Source organism: Hevea brasiliensis, chromosome 7 (genome assembly GCF_030052815.1).
Source record: "Hevea brasiliensis isolate MT/VB/25A 57/8 chromosome 7, ASM3005281v1, whole genome shotgun sequence".
In the NCBI taxonomy this organism is placed as follows: domain Eukaryota; kingdom Viridiplantae; phylum Streptophyta; class Magnoliopsida; order Malpighiales; family Euphorbiaceae; genus Hevea; species Hevea brasiliensis.
The window spans coordinates 100,991,340-101,006,064 of record NC_079499.1 but is presented as its reverse complement, the minus strand read 5'-3'; the positions used below and the strand labels follow the sequence as shown (position 1 = coordinate 101,006,064).

At 34.9% G+C, this 14,725-nt stretch overlaps 1 protein-coding gene across 3 annotated transcripts; it reads left to right on the top strand.

Moving 5' to 3' along the window:
* Window positions 1-316: 316 nt before the first annotated feature.
* LOC110670380 (calmodulin-binding transcription activator 3) lies at window positions 317-14,555 on the top strand. Of its 3 annotated transcripts, none has more exons than XM_021832413.2 (13): window positions 317-583; window positions 732-851; window positions 940-1,055; window positions 1,237-1,325; window positions 2,303-2,345; window positions 5,317-5,524; window positions 5,665-5,778; window positions 5,908-6,200; window positions 10,303-10,836; window positions 10,985-11,673; window positions 12,192-12,771; window positions 12,907-13,230; window positions 14,289-14,555. In XM_021832413.2, exons 1-13 carry the CDS (start codon window positions 544-546, stop codon window positions 14,394-14,396), a joined length of 3,258 nt encoding a protein of 1,085 aa, XP_021688105.2. In that variant the 5' UTR covers window positions 317-543; the 3' UTR covers window positions 14,397-14,555. The 3 variants fall into 3 exon arrangements, with proteins under 3 accessions (XP_021688105.2, XP_021688104.2, XP_021688106.2); XM_021832412.2 differs by having other exon boundaries at window positions 5,314-5,524; XM_021832414.2 differs by lacking the exons at window positions 317-583; window positions 732-851; window positions 940-1,055; window positions 2,303-2,345 and having other exon boundaries at window positions 1,256-1,325; window positions 5,314-5,524.
* Window positions 14,556-14,725: the final 170 nt, after the last annotated feature.

The following is a 14,725-nucleotide window of genomic DNA, read 5'->3' as shown; positions in this document are numbered from 1 at the left end:
ACCGATTTATCATACTTATTTCATATTTTTTGCACTAAAAAAGAAATCTTTAAATCTATTTGACACTAACTTTCAGAGGTGAAAAATCACTTTTTTTTTTAATTATTTTTATTTTAATATTTTTATAATAAAATATATTAAATTTATTTTTAAATTAAATTTTAATATTCTATAATTAATATATTTATTTTCCTCAACAGCCACATTGATTAGACTCGACTTTTTTTTATATTAAATTAGTTAGAAAAATGATGAATTTTTGGCATGAAAGACGGGGATTTTATATAACAAAATGAGGATGAGAGTGTAACGAATCTAAAATGAGGGAGGGTTGGTAAAAATTAGCCGCTCAGGTCAAAGTAGACTCGTTTCTTGACAAAATCTCGTTTCTTGACAAAATCCGCTATCTTCCCCTTGTCTAAAATTCTAGTTGAGCTGCTCTCTCTGACTCACTGCCCTTCCAAAACTGTCGCAAAATATCTCAAATCCCTCACTCACCGAGACGGATACAGTGAAGAGGAAGAAGACGAGGAGGAGGAGTTCATGGCAGAGGCTAGGCGCTACCCTCTTGGTAACCAGCTAGGTAAATTCATTTGTCTTGGAGTAGAATTTCTGGTCCTTGATCCTTTTGTCTTTTTCCATTTTCGTCCAAGAAGATGATCTGCCATTGGCTATTCTTGTACTCTTGTCTCTGTGCAAGTTTTAATTGATGTGAAGTTACTGGAATGCAGATATTCAACAAATTCTCGTAGAAGCAAAGCATAGATGGCTACGACCTGCGGAAATTTGTGAAATTCTTCGAAATTATAAGAAATTCCGAATTGCTCCGGAACCTCAACATATGCCATCGAGTAAGTGTTTTTTTGCTTTTGATTTCTTGGGTTGCTATGCTTGATAAGCATTGTATCATCATCCAATATACATATATTTTTTTTTCAGGTGGTTCACTTTTCCTTTTTGACCGCAAGGTGCTGAGATACTTCAGAAAAGATGGGCATAACTGGAGGAAGAAAAAAGATGGGAAGACAGTTAAAGAAGCTCATGAGAGGCTCAAGGTAAAGCATAAGCAATGATAATTGGGTTTTTCATTTGATCGAGATAAGTTCTAGATATTTGAATTATGTAGATTTTAGTTATTTTATTTTGCTATGGTATAATATAGGGCATTGTTTTTGTTGAAAATATATACGCTTCCAAATCATACTTGTGTTACTGAAAATTTATACTTCCTTTCAGTCTGGAAGTGTTGATGTGCTACATTGTTATTATGCCCATGGAGAAGGAAATGAAAATTTTCAAAGACGGAGTTATTGGATGCTTGAAGAGTGAGTTTGTTAATCTTTACATGCCTGGTTTTTTGCCTTTTTCCCCTCTAAAATAATCATGTTATCGTCTGTGCATGTGCATATTTTCGAAAATTTGTAAGTGACTACCTTTATTGTTATTTGTCTCTTTGATAGGGATAAAGTATCATAGATTGGTCAGAATTAGAAGATCTGTTGATTTGACCACGTGCTTATAGGCATGTTTTTTGTTAGATTTTTGTACTGCTTCAGTAGCTGTCATTTTAATTATTTGTGGTTCTTATTGTGCATGAATTTGGGAATTTTTGTGCACAGCAAGAATAAAGCTTGAACTGTAAGCATGAGCATTTGAACATTGCAGCAGATAGATCAAGGAAATAGGATTTATTCTATTTGGCAATTGCTTGACACACTAATTGAGCTGCAATTTCGGGTTTGTTTAATGCTCAACTTTTGAGTGCCAATCAATGGCTTGATTGCCGAATGAGGGACAAAAGAATTAAGACTCAGTTTTTCTTTTGGGTAAAATTATAAAAAAAGGCCCTGACACATGTAAAATTTACACATGAATCCTTGTTTTTTCGAAAATAAATTAAATGGTCTTTAACCTTTTAATTTCATTATACTTTAGTCCTTTAAAATATCAGATACTTTTGTCTCTAAGATTTTACTTTGAACAGCATTTTAGTTCTTTAATTTTCCAATCAAACAATTTTTTAATCCCTAAGAAGTGAAAAGGTGATGGATTAAAATGTTGTTTATCACATTCTTGTGTAATTATCTCTCTTGCTTAAAATATCTGTATTACTGCGAGTCTGGGAATTGTTGAACTAGAAACATTGTAAGCTGCAGCAATCACTTATGTCCTGTTTGCAGCTGATATTATTTGGTTTAGAATGCCATTGAACTTGCATGAAATAATTGGTGGTTTCTTTCTTCTAGATTTCACTTTTGAAGTTTGTTGCCTTCTGCTTCTTATGAAGTTGCCTGTGATGCAGGGAACTTTCTCACATAGTGCTTGTCCACTATAGGGATGTAAAGGTTATATTTTAATTCCATTCTTTTTTTATTTATTTTTCCATTTAGTTATCTGGTCTGCATTCGAAAATGTTTCTTTTCTCTAAGCAAATTAATAAATCTACTGTAAGGCACCAAAGGGGTGCTACTTATATGCTCTGCGAACATAATCGATTAAAAAATCCACAAAAGAAAACTGTCCACAATATTTTCAAAAGCAATATGATTAAATAAAAGTTTCAATCCATCTAAATTGGAAGATTGTGGGCATGCCCTTTGATCCTTTTGGAGAAAATATACTGTTACCTTAAATTACTCAGTTTTTTGTTTAACCTGTGCACTAAAAATTTTGTAATAGGAAAGAATTACCTAGAACAAGCAATTATCTTGTGTTTGTGGTATAGAACTTGATGTGCCTTGGTTAGGGAAGTAATAACTCAATTGAATTGAACAAAAAGGGAATTTGAATTAAGAGAAAGAAAACAAGTAAACTAAACTGAAACAAGTATGGAACTAAGTAGAATCAAGCAAGAACACTCAAATCACAAAAATGAAATTTTGTTAGATTGTAATTCTTTTGGTATTTTCTGGTTTAACGTGCAACAAAGTAAAAAGAAAGGATAAAAGAAAATCTTTTTATAGTTTTGATGTTTATGAATTGAAATTAAGAACAAAACAAGAAAGATAAAATGATAAGTAGAAGAGAGAAATTCTTTGATAAGTTCAGAATGCCACAAAAAACCCAATCTTCAAACGTAGACGCCACACAAGGAACTTTGTGACAAGTCAAGTAATTCGTCACAAGCATAACTAATTGATAAGAAATAAAATTGATAGCACTTTGCTAAATTTTCTCTTCATTCTCTAAATTTTGTAAAACATTACATATGTAAGCCTATTTATAGGCAAAGATAAGAAATTAAAGAAGCAAATTATAAAGAAACTAATTAGGAACTAAAAGAAATACATGTCTGAAAAAAAAATCCTTATAGAAATAAGAAAAAAAAAGTTTAAAGATTGCTAATTAATAAAGTGCTAGCAAAAATCTCTCAAGATAGTAGTAATTTTCCAAAATTGTATTTGGAGTTGACTAGTCAAAATTCGTCCATATTGTTGCTGGTCACAATCCTCGATGATCTTGGAGAATATTTGGTATTTAAAGATGCCAAATTGACTGCTAACCCATATAGGAACATAAAAGGTATTAAAAAAAATGCTAAAAACTTCTCAATATGGGCTTACAGAGGTAAATAAATAATAGGATATTATGGACCCACGAATTTTGAAGAATAAAGGCCTAACTTTCATGCATTAAAAGGCCCACCACAAGACAACCCAATGCGTGCTCCAATAGTGTGCTCCATTTGGGTATAATTTTCTTAACTTCAAAAAGGTTTAGTTCTTTTGCTTTTGTCAAGCCCATGTAACCACAATGAAAGACTTTCTCATGTTCTTTCTACCTTACATGCTTGTGATGAACATGCTTCAAGGTTCTAAAATTAATGAAAATTCTTGACCCCATTGTAGGCAAATCAGAACTTAATGGGGTAATTGGTGAAAATGATCCAACTTTGTGATGCATAAATATGAGTAGATCTACCATTGTTATTATAGGCTTAGAGAAGAATTGGGGAAAAAAAAAAAAAAAGCTCAATGAGACACCTTGACTGAGGGATTTACAATGTTTCTTCATCCATGATATTTAAAAGAGTCCAACTGTTTCAACAGGAAGCTGTACAGAGTAACTCCTGAATAATTATTGAAAGCTTGAATAATTGAATTAGATCTTTGAAATGCTGAAAAACCAAGGCCTTGAAACTGTGATCAGTAAATATGAACATCTGTGCACTTATTTCTGGACTTCATTTTTTTTTCCCATGAATGCGGCTTTAATTTTCTTATGTTCTTTAATTGTTTTGTTATTTTAATAGGTGCAATTGCTTTTCTTATCACTGCTGTTCTTTTAGGGTGCTGCTTAAAATGGTTGTCTTTATGACTTTGGATTTTCTCTTGGTTCTAGAAACAAAGATGCTTTCTCATAATGATGCCTTTTTCAGTTTTGTAAGGGCTAATGATCCCTCAAACCATAGACTTTGTGACCATTTCTTTTAATGTAATCAATTCATACCATATGCTTTAGAATTGTTACCAATTATATCCCAATGGGTGACAATCATGGCTAAAGTGTATCTATACCAACATTGCACTGAATTATCATGCTGGCACGGAGAGTTGGGTTAATATAACTCATAACTAATGATACTTACCATGCACTGCTATTTTGAAACTTGTGAGTCCACTCAGTAGTTGTAATCTTAATGAGCCCTATAGGTGGATTTGTTACTTAGCAGCCCTAACTGTTCAGTTACAGCAGGAATTTAGGAATAATTAAGAGAAAGAATGAGAGAAAGACATAGAACAGAGGAGAAATTAGAGAGAATGAGAGAGAAGAGAATAGGTATTTTATTGATTAGATCTGGAATGAATCACAGAGAGTTCTTCTAGCCCTTTTATACATCATTTCCTGCCAATATTCCCAGCTGGAATATTCAATAACTGCTTCTGTAACTAACTACTATCCCTAACAATTTTTCCCTCCAATTCTTCTAGTTGACTTTCTACGACTTTTGACCTATTTTTCCTGACCTATTCTCACTTAGTTCAAAACCTATTCCTGTATGTGAAAATTTGAGAGTATTATGTGGGTCTCACTTATTAGTTATAATCCCAGTCGGTCAATCCTTCCATGTCAGCATGCAAATTAATCTCCAAATCAGCATAGGATTACTCTTTGAATACAACTGTTTCAAATTTTGAAATGCATTGCTTAAATTGATAAAACTAAAACAATTAAATGGAATGAGAAGTTGTTGCAAATTTTAGGATTTGGGATCATTAACCCACTTTCTTGTAACTCAGTTGTGATAATTATTTGTTTAAGATAAATATTTTCACATGTTGAGTTTGACCTGCTTTGGATTTAATATTTCAGCAGGGCAACAAGGCAAATTTTAACCACGTTAAAGAGCATGAAGAAGCTATTCCATATCCCCATGAGATTGAAGACACTATACCCCATTCTGAGATGGAAACTTCTGTTTCTTCCAATTTTCATCATGATAATTACCAGGTGCCTGCTCAAACTACAGATACAATGAGCATGAATAGTGCTCAGGCATCAGAATATGAAGATGCTGAATCAGGTGCATTTACATACATTTTGTGTATCAGTTCCTAATATCAGAAATTGCTAGTTTATTTTGTTTGGAGGACATATAACTCTGAGCATGATGGACGGCTTTTCTTTCCCCACTTTCATTAGTGAATATGATATTTGATGCAGGATATAATCACCAAGCAAGTTCTGGATTACACTCTTTTATTGAGGTACAGCAGCCTGCAAGAGAGAAGATTGATGCTGGCCTGCTTGGTCATCATGATCCCGTTTCATTTTCAAGTAAAGTGGCTCTTTTGCATCATGTTATCTGGCTTTCAGGCTTGTTTCATGTAAATGTGCTATACGGTAGTTATTTCTCATTATAAAGAAAAATAACAACTTGCATAATACTATTTAAACTGTTAATAGGTAGTTATCAAGGGAAGCTGTCAGCTGTTCCTGGGAGGGACTTCTTCTCACTGCCCCATGCTGATAAAGCTGAAGACACTAAGGGTGCTGGGTTAACATATCAGCCACTGAAACATTTCAACCTACCCTCTTGGGAGAATGTCTTAGAAAATTATGCTCCTGGAATTGAAGCTGCATCTTTACAGCCCCCATTTTCATCACCAGTCGATACTGCTGGAATCCTTCCTAAACAAGAAGATGAAATACTGAAGCAGCTTCTTGTCAACAGCTTACCACTCCAGAAAGAATGGCAGGTATAGAGTGATGTTTGGCTGTTTATTGTGCACTAAAACTTGTTGCGATCATATCGTTAGTTCAGATAAAAAATAAGATTTCTGAAATCACGAACTCTTCAATGCAATAGTTTTCAACAATTGTTTAATTTTGGTAATCTTTTTGCTTCATACATTTTTTATTTTAGAAGGCCTATTAGAATGGCTTTCAGTGTTTTTCTTCATATTATTCTAGAACATGTCAGATTACTTAATGCATTAATTATTATTATCTAGAATAGATGAATAGCAAAACCCATTTTCAAGTCCTTGAATTTTTCAGTTTTGTTTATTGAGTCCCTATTTTCTTACGATGCGTTACATCGGAGCCCAGGTGTAGTGAGAAATATGCAAGGGTGTAGGGCATTCACCGAAAGCGACGCGCCATACCGAAAGCCCATGTGTGGTGTTAAGTGAGCAAGGGTTCCCACATCATGGACGGTTGTGGTTAAAGAAGTTAGTCCATAGGACAGATAGTGGAACAGAACATAAGATAGACATGGAAAATAATAAAAGATATTATAGAAGGAGACCAATTAGGAAGGAACATGATAGGAAGGAGGATCAGGGTTGGTACTTGGAATGTTGGATCACTTACAGGAAAATTAATGGAGCTTGTGGATACCTTGGAAAGGAGAAGGGTGAATATTGCTTGCATTCAGGAGACTAAATGGGTAGGAGAGAAAAACAAGGAAGTGGGTAATTCAGGGTACAAATTGTGGTTTACCGGAAATGAGAGAAACAAGAACGGAGTAGGCATAATTATAGACAGGATATTGAAAGACATTGTAATAGCTGTGAAAAGAGTAGGAGATAGAATTATACTAGTAAAGCTAGTACTAGAAGGAGAAACAATAAATGTAGGTAGTGCTTATGCCCCACAAATAGAACTAGATAATGAAAGTAAATAAAGGTTTTGGGAAGGTATGGATGATTTAATGTAAAACATACCGAATGAAGAGAATGTTTTCATTGGTGGAGATTTGAATGGATATGTAGGAAGTGATAGATAAGGTTATGAGAATGTTAATGGAGGTTTTGGTTTTAACAGTTGAAATGAGGAGGGAAAAAGTATTCTGGATTTTGCTATGGCATACGACCTAATACTAACAAATACCTACTTTATAAAAAGAGAGTCACATTTAGTGACTTTCAAAAGTGGGAAACATAGAAGCCAAATCGATTTCCTCTTAACCAAGAAGACAATTAGAGCTCTATGTAAGGATTGCAAAGTCATTCCAGGAGAGGCTTTAACAAGTCAACATCGGTTAGTAGTCTTGGATGTCAAGTTTGGGAACAATTCAAGTAAGGTCAGAAGAAACAGTGTAGCTCGAACAAAGTGGTGGCAGTTCAAAGGAGTAAAGTAAGTGAAGTTCAAAAATGAGCTTTTCAAGTTCGAAGCATGGAAGCTGGATATGGAGGCCAATGATATGTGGATACAGATGGCATCAAAGATTAGAGAAGTAGCTAGAAAAGTACTTGGAGAGTCTAAAGGACATAGACCACCCTCAAAAGAGAGATTGTGGTGGAATGAGGAAGTACAAAAGGCAGTGAAGAGAAAAAGGGAATGGTATAAGAAATTACCTAAATGCGATAATAATGAGGCATATGAACAGTACAAGATAGCAAAGAAAGAGGCAAAAAAGGCAGTTAGTCAAGTAAGAGCACAAGTTTTTGAAAAGTTATATGAGAAATTTAGAACTAAAGAAGGGGAGAAAGATATTTATAGATTAGCAAGGAGGAGAGAAAGGAAATGTCAAGATCTCAATCAAGTTAGGTGCACTAAGGATAAAGAAGGAAAAGTGTTGGTGAAAGATGAGGACATTAAAAAAAGATGGAGAAATTATTTTAATGATCTCTTTAATAATAGTCAAAATGGTAATAGCGTGAATATATACTATAGAACAATAGAAAATAATGTGAATTATACTAGAAGATTAGATCTTTAGAAGTAAAGGAAGCACTTAAGATAATGAAAGTGGGTAAAGCCGGTGGACTCGATGGAATACCAATTGAAGTGTGGAAGTGTTTGGGAGATATGGGAGTGGCATAGATAACTAAATTATTTAATAAGATTCTAAACTAAAAGAAAATACCTGATGAATGGAGAAGGAGTATTTTAGTACTTATTTTTAAAAATAAGGGAGACATACAGAGTTGTTCAAACTATAGGAAAATTAAACGCATCAGTCATACTATGAAGTTGTAGGAGAGAGTTGTGGAGCATCGACTATGTCATGATACTTCTATCTCTCTCAATCAATTTGGCTTCATGCCCGATCATTCAACTATGGAAGTGATCTTTCTCATTATAAGCTTGATGGAGAAATATAGAGATGTGAGGAAAGATCTACATATGGTTTTTATTGATTTAGAGAAGGCTTATGATAGTATTCCAAGAGATGTCTTATGGAGTGTGTTAGAACAAAATAGGGTATCTATTAGGTACATACAAGTGTTGAAAGATATGTATGAAGGAGCAACTACTATTATGTGCACAGTGAGAGGAGACACAAGAGATTTTCCGATCTCAGTTGGATTACACCAAGGATCAGCTATAAGCTCTTACCTTTTTACATTAGTTTTAGATGAATTGAAGAAACATATACGAGAGAGTATTCCTTGGTGCATGATGTTTGCGGATGATATTGTTCTGATAGATGAGACGCGAGAAGGAGTTAATAGAAAGCTAGAGCTTTGGAGAAGTACTCTAGAGTCAAAGGGCTTTAAGTTAAGTAGAACAAAGACAGAACACATGCATTGCAAGTTCAGTGAAGGCCAAACTGGTGATAGGGAAGGAGTTGGTTTGGATGGAGTGGTACTGTCCTAAAGTAATCACTTTAAATATCTTGGCTCAGTCCTTCAAGTAGATGGAGGATGTGATGAGGATGTTAGTCATAGGATTAAAGCCGGATGGTTGAAGTGAAGACGTGCCATGGGAGTTTTATGCGATCGCAAGATTCCCAATAAGTTGAAAGGAAAATTTTACCGTACAGCCATACGATCGGCTATGTTATATGGTAATGAGTGTTGAGCACTGAAGGAGTCGTATGCGTCTAAGATAAGAGTTGCAGAGATGAGAATGTTAAGGTGGATGAGTGGCCATACTAGACTAGATAAAGTCCGTAATGAGAGTATTAGAGAAAAGGTAGGAGTGGTGCCAATTGAGGATAAGTTGAGAGAAGGGAGATTGAGGTGGTTTGGTTATGTGAAACGTAGACATACGGATGCTCCAGTTAGACAAGTAGAGCAAATTAAGTTAGAGGATAGAAAGAAAAAAAAGGGGCATACCTAAATTGACTTGGAGGAGAGTAGTACAACATGACCTAGAAGCATTACACATTTATGAGGATTTAACCCAAAATCGTTTAGAGTGGAGAAAGCGAATCCATATAACCGACCCCAAATTTTTGGGATAAATGCTTAGTTGAGTTGAGTTGAGTTGAGTCTATTGAGTCCCTATTTTCAATTGTCCTATTGAGGCCATGAACTTTCTAATTGAAGGACATTAAGGACTTATTCAATGGCATAATTAAAGAGAGAGAGAGAGAGAGATTTGTTAATGTTGATTTAAAAAACATTTAAAAAATTGCATTGCTTTTCACTGTGAAAATTATTCAGATTGGAGAGAAGAAAAAAACCCTTTTCCAAGCTCTTGGACTTTTTGTGTTTTGTCCATTAAGTAGGGCAACTTTTTTGAAAACTATTATATATATATATATATATATATATATATATATATATATATATATATATATATAACTTCCGTTAACAAATTTATCTCTTAATTATTCTTGCCATTAGATAATTCCTCAATGTCCTTCAATTGAAATAACACAATTGAAGAATAGGGACACTTAATAGACAAATCTCAAAAAGGACTCAAAAATGGCCCTTTTTTCCCCATATTTTAGTTGTAAGAGTGCCAGTTCTTGTTGCATTTATTTTTTGAATTGCTGAATTTTTTTATTATAGTTTAACTTAAACAGTGTATACTACCAAACTACTCCCTAACAGAATCCATTACATTGTCCTCTTGCAATTCATTTATTTATATTCAGGCTATAATTTACCTTATAAACAGAATTTTGAAGACGCTTCTTCGCATCTTTCAAAGTGGGCCATGGATCAGAAGTTGCATCCAAATTCAACAGCTGATCTCACTACTAGTTTTCACGAACAAGAACTTGTCAGTGGTGATTTAACTAATGCACTTGAGCTTTTTTGGACACATGGAACTGGTCATCCTGCACAAAATGATGTTCAGATACAGTGGAATACAGAGCAAAGTATAACCCCGGAAGGAAAATCCATCTACTCTTCTTCTGTGAAGCAGCGCTTATTAGATCGTTCTTTATCTGAAGAAGGTCTAAAGAAGCTTGATAGTTTCAACCGATGGATGAGTAAGGAACTTGGAGATGTAAATGAGTCACATATGCAAACCAGTTCTGGGCCGTACTGGGATACAGTTGAAAATGAAAATGGGATTGATGATCCCAAAATCCCTTCTCAAGCACACTTGGATACATATGTGCTGGGTCCTTCCCTTTCACAGGACCAATTCTTTAGCATCATTGATTTTTCACCCAACTGGGCATATGTAGGCTCTGAGATTAAGGTACTCTTAATTTTGTTTGCCATCCTTTTCCAGTAGACAGGATGAATGAGGGACAGTCTAATCTGTTATCTCTTGCTCATAATAATATATAATTCTCTGTTTCTCACTTTATAATTTTCTTTTATAATTAATTCTGCAATTTATGCAGGTTCTTATTACGGGTAGATTCTTGAAGAGTCGAGAAGAAGCAGAAAATTGTAAATGGTCATGTATGTTTGGGGAAGTTGAAGTTCAAGCAGAGGTTATAGCTGATGGTGTTCTTCGTTGCCAGACTCCTTTAAACAAGGCTGGCATGGTTCCTTTTTATGTTACCTGTTCAGATAGAGTAGCATGTAGTGAAGTGCGTGAATTTGAATACCGAGTCAGCCACATCCAAGATGTGAATATTACTGATTGTTTTAGCAGCAGATCTTTCATAATGCGGTTTGGAAAATTATTGTCTCTTAACTCTTTCTCCCTTCCAAAATGCAACACAAGCAATATAGTTGAAAATACTCAATTAAGCAATAAAATTAGTTCACTTCTGGAGGAAGATAATGAAGAATGGGATCAAATGTTAAAGCGTAGTTCAGAAGCGGGAGTTTCCTTGGAGAAAGTGAAGGAGGAGCTTCTTCAAAAACTACTTAAAGACAGGTTACATGCTTGGCTTTTGCAAAAGGCAGCTGAAGGTGGAAAAGGCCCTAGTGTGTTAGATGAAGGTGGGCAGGGAGTGCTACATTTTGCAGCTGCTTTGGGATATGATTGGGCCCTTGAACCCACAATAATTGCCGGTGTAAGTGTTAATTTCCGTGACATGAATGGATGGACTGCACTTCATTGGGCAGCATCTTGTGGCAGGTAAGCAAAATAAAATAACATTACGATTCTTTTCCTGTTGTCTTAGATCACTGCACAACACATTTCACATTGCAGGTTGGGGTTTAGCATTGTGTATGATATTGTATTAGCATAAGAAATATTTGATGAAAGGAAAGAGGATGCTGCAAACCAAGAGGAAAGCCAAAAAAAGCTGCTTGAAAAATGTTTAGCTTGGTAGTGAACCTCATAGGGGAGAAAGGGGATTTTGTTTTTTCTTGATATTATGATACTGCATTAAGAAAAAAAGACATGCGGTGTGCTAATAGCAATTTTGAAGTTTATAATCTTTTTTATAGAATTACAGTATTAAAGAGGACAGGAAAACATATTTGTGTGAATTCGTACGCCTTTGTGACATCATGTTCTAACTTTACTTGTGGGGATCAAACTACTTTAGCAAAGTGGCAGTCCCCAGAATTTTCTTGTTGATTATTCCTTTTAAAAATGCTCATTCAATTTGTACATTTCTTTTTCTTTTGTTTTGGCTTGAATATCAGCGAGCGCACAGTTGTGTCCCTTGTCATTCTTGGTGCAGCTCCTGGAGCATTAACTGATCCAACTCCCAAATATCCTACAGGCAGAACACCTGCTGATCTAGCTTCTGCTAATGGACACAAAGGAATTGCTGGTTATCTAGCAGAATCTGCTTTGAGCGCCCACCTTTCTTCTCTTAATCTGGATAAGCAGGATGGTGATGTTGCAGGAGTTTCTGGGGCAAAAACAGTGCAGATAGTTCCAGAGCATGGTACATTTGTAACTAGTGATGGGGACTTATCATATGGACTTCCCCTAAAGGACTCGTTAGCTGCTGTCTGTAATGCTACTCAAGCTGTTGCTCGTATTCACGAAGTCTTCAGGGTACAGTCCTTTCAAAAGAAGCAGTTAAAAGAGTTGGGGGATGATAAATATGGAATGTCAAATGAGTGTGCTCTTTCATTTATTGCGGTTAAGGCACTCAAGCCAGGACAACATGATGAGCCAGTGCATGCTGCTGCAATAAGGATTCAAAACAAGTTCCGTAGTTGGAAGGGTAGAAAGGAATTTTTGATAATCCGGCAGCGAATTGTTAAAATTCAGGTGCATTACCTTCATTGCTACTCGCATAATCTTAGTGCTACTGCTTTTTCTTTACATTTATATGTTCTCCAAAAAAATTTTTTCTTGATCAAGGCCAATGTTTGAATTCTAACCTTCAGCTTCTCTGGTGAAAAGGCCCATGTAAGAGGCCACCAGGTTAGGAAAAACTATAGAAAGATAGTATGGTCTGTGGGAATTGTGGAGAAAGTTATCTTGCGTTGGAGACGAAAACGAAGTGGTTTGCGTGGATTCAAATCAGAAGCACCTATTGAGGGTCCCAGTAAACAGGATACATTATCAAAGGAGGATGACTATGATTTCTTTAAAGAAGGCAGAAAGCAAACAGAAGCAAGATCACAGATAGCCCTTGCAAGGGTGAAATCCATGCATCAGTATCCTGAGGCAAGAGATCAATACCGCCGGCTGCTAAATGCGGTTACTGAGATCCAGGAGAATAAGGTAATAGAAATATTACTTTATTCCTTTTCTTTCCCTGCTGGTTGTTTTTGTTGTATGGATGACAATGAGATGCTTGCTTAGATAATTTTTTGCATAGATTCATTTGGGTTGCTGCTAGGCGCTTGCTGATAGCCGTTCTCTTCATTTTTGCCTGCCATATTGTGTTTTGGATCATTGACATTCTTTCTTTCTTTCTTTCTTTTTTTTATTTTTTTTTATTTTTTTCATTTGTTTCTTTATTTGGCCATGCATATAAAATTCAAATGGACCATGGACGTCCAAATGAACCTGAGAGATATTGTTGCCTAAATCCTAAATCTGTGAACTTGCCGTTAGTTACTACGGATTTTTCCTCAACTTCATTTCTAGCTGCTTTGATCAAATGGTGGCTGATGGAATTGATATTGTTAGACTAGGAATATGTTCGATCACTTGCACAAAGAAGTTGAGGTCTAGCTGCCTAATAACTTATTTTGTTGTAGGATTTAGATTCTTGGCGTATGTGGAATACAACACAATCAATTTGAATGACTGCATGGCTTAGAAATTAGTTCAACATACTAAATTAATTATAATGATTTAATAATTTATGAATCCCCAAAATTTTGTTTGATGACACTGTATGGGTGATGCAGAACAAATAAAGAAGAATAAAGAACTAGGAGAAATTAAATATCGATCCTTGAAAGAGAGAACTAATTCTCAAAATATTATTGATCTTATAAAATTGTCATAGCAAAGCTTGTCTAAACAATAGAAACCCTAAGTCTTGTTTATAGAATTAGGAATTCCAATTACATTAAGATTTTACAAGCTTAATTCAATTCTAATTACGAATATTAAACTAAACCAAAATAAATTAGGAAATAATAGAATTCCTACGACCTAAAAAGAATAAAATTTCTAAAAAATAAAGCTCTTAAATTTCCTAATTTTACATAGAATATGATTCCTAAATATATTAGGAATATCATATTCCTATTCTGCACTAATGGGTCCAAATGATTTCATCATTTTAAAAATTTGTTTATCATTTTCTCTATTTATTGATTTTGCAGACTCTGTATGATCGCATTAATAATTCTGAAGCAACAGCAGAGTTTGATGACTTGATTGATCTTGAAGCATTATTGGATGATGACGCTGTCATGCCTACAGCTTCTTGAAGCCAAATTCTCATAAATATTACTGCCAAAGCAGTTTAGGACTTTTTCCCAATCTGTTGTCAGCGTCATGTGTTATTATTGTACCATAGTTAACATTGCACCTTCAGAACTTCATACAAATGTACAAATTAATAATTAATTTAGGCTTCATTTTGTTAATTTGCTTTTTTCCCTTTAAAGAAAAAAACAAAAGAGAGAAGTGGGAGACAAAACTTCAAGGCTAATTAATCACCACTAGCCTAGCCTTGCAGGTAATTATTGGTTCTTCTTATCATCTTAAGCAAGAGCCTTGAGTTGGGCTAGCTTGTGTGGTGTTAGTCAACTACTGG

Bases quoted from the DNA above. Each gene is read 5' to 3' on its own strand.
- LOC110670380 (XM_021832412.2), top strand. From the start codon at position 544: ATGGCAGAGGCTAGGCGCTACCCTCTTGGTAACCAGCTAG. The intron at 6,201-10,302 runs GTATAGAGTGAT...CCTTATAAACAG, and splicing joins CACTCCAGAAAGAATGGCAG to AATTTTGAAGACGCTTCTTC. The intron at 12,772-12,906 runs GTGCATTACCTT...TCTGGTGAAAAG, and splicing joins AGCGAATTGTTAAAATTCAG to GCCCATGTAAGAGGCCACCA.